Source organism: Pterocles gutturalis, unplaced genomic scaffold, assembly GCF_000699245.1.
Source record: "Pterocles gutturalis isolate BGI_N339 unplaced genomic scaffold, ASM69924v1 scaffold8344, whole genome shotgun sequence".
Classification (NCBI taxonomy): Eukaryota; Metazoa; Chordata; class Aves; order Pterocliformes; family Pteroclidae; genus Pterocles; species Pterocles gutturalis.
This window is the reverse complement of record NW_010135639.1, coordinates 7,505-8,402: the sequence shown is the minus strand read 5'-3', so window position 1 is coordinate 8,402 and position 898 is coordinate 7,505. Positions and strand designations below refer to the sequence as shown.

General features: G+C 61.0%; 1 protein-coding gene across 1 annotated transcript in view; it reads left to right on the top strand.

The window, feature by feature from the left end:
- CHPF (chondroitin polymerizing factor) overlaps positions 1 to 898 on the top strand; it is a gene marked incomplete at its 3' end in the record, with an annotated part of 2,649 nt that overhangs the window by 712 nt on the left and 1,039 nt on the right. Inside the window, 2 exon segments of the mRNA XM_010081975.1 lie at positions 45 to 227; positions 699 to 898. Of these exon segments, the coding sequence (XP_010080277.1) occupies positions 45 to 227; positions 699 to 898 (383 nt within the window).

Below are 898 nucleotides of genomic sequence, written 5' to 3'. Positions count from 1 at the left end.
GTGTGCTGGGGCCAGCCGTGACCCGTCTCTCCTGTCTGGTGCAGGGCCTGCGTTACCACTATTTTGAGCTGGGAAAGAACACGGACCCCGAGCGGGAGACCGACATCCGTTTCCAGAGCGCCTTCACCGTCCATCCTGTGCTGGATCCTGTCCACATGTACCGGCTGCACAAGTACTTTGCGCAGGTGGAGCTTGAGAGGACGTACCAGGAGATCCAGCAGCTCCAGGTGAGACCTGGCTGGGCTGGGAGGGTCTGGGCTCCTCCTGTCATCCCCATGGTCTTTCTGGTCACTTCATGTGACCTCTCTAATGTGTGGGTTTCTCACTTGAACCTGCTGTGGGACAGGATCAGCCAGTGCTGGCTGGAGAGCAGCTTTGGACCCAGATGGGTCCTGGGGCTGCCATGGTGGTTCAGGTGATGGAGCCAGCAGGGTGCTGAGCTCTGGCAGCAAAGGCCAGGCAGGGTGGGAGAGGGTGCGGATCCTGCCAATGGAGGTGGTGTGCTGTATTTGGGGTGCTGTTTGGAGGAAGCCTGAGGTGCTGGCAGGAGTCAGGCTGAAGGCAGAGTTTTCTGGCACTGCTCTTTGGGCCAGGAGTGGCTGGTCTCAGAGCATTGGGAGTCAGCTTGCCTGCAGACAGAGCTGCCAGACCTGCTGGTGCCCGCCTTGGCTCTCACTCCTCCATCTCTCCTCTTGCAGCTGGAGATCCAGAATGCCAGCAGCCTGTCTGCTGATGGGGACCACAGTGCCACGTGGCCCATTGGCATCCCACCCCCCTTCCAGCCCAAAACCCGCTTTGAGGTGCTGCGCTGGGACTACTTCACAGAGGAGCAGGTCTATGCCTGCGTGGACGGCTCCCCCAAGTGCGAGCTGCGCGGTGCAGATCTGGCGGACGGGGC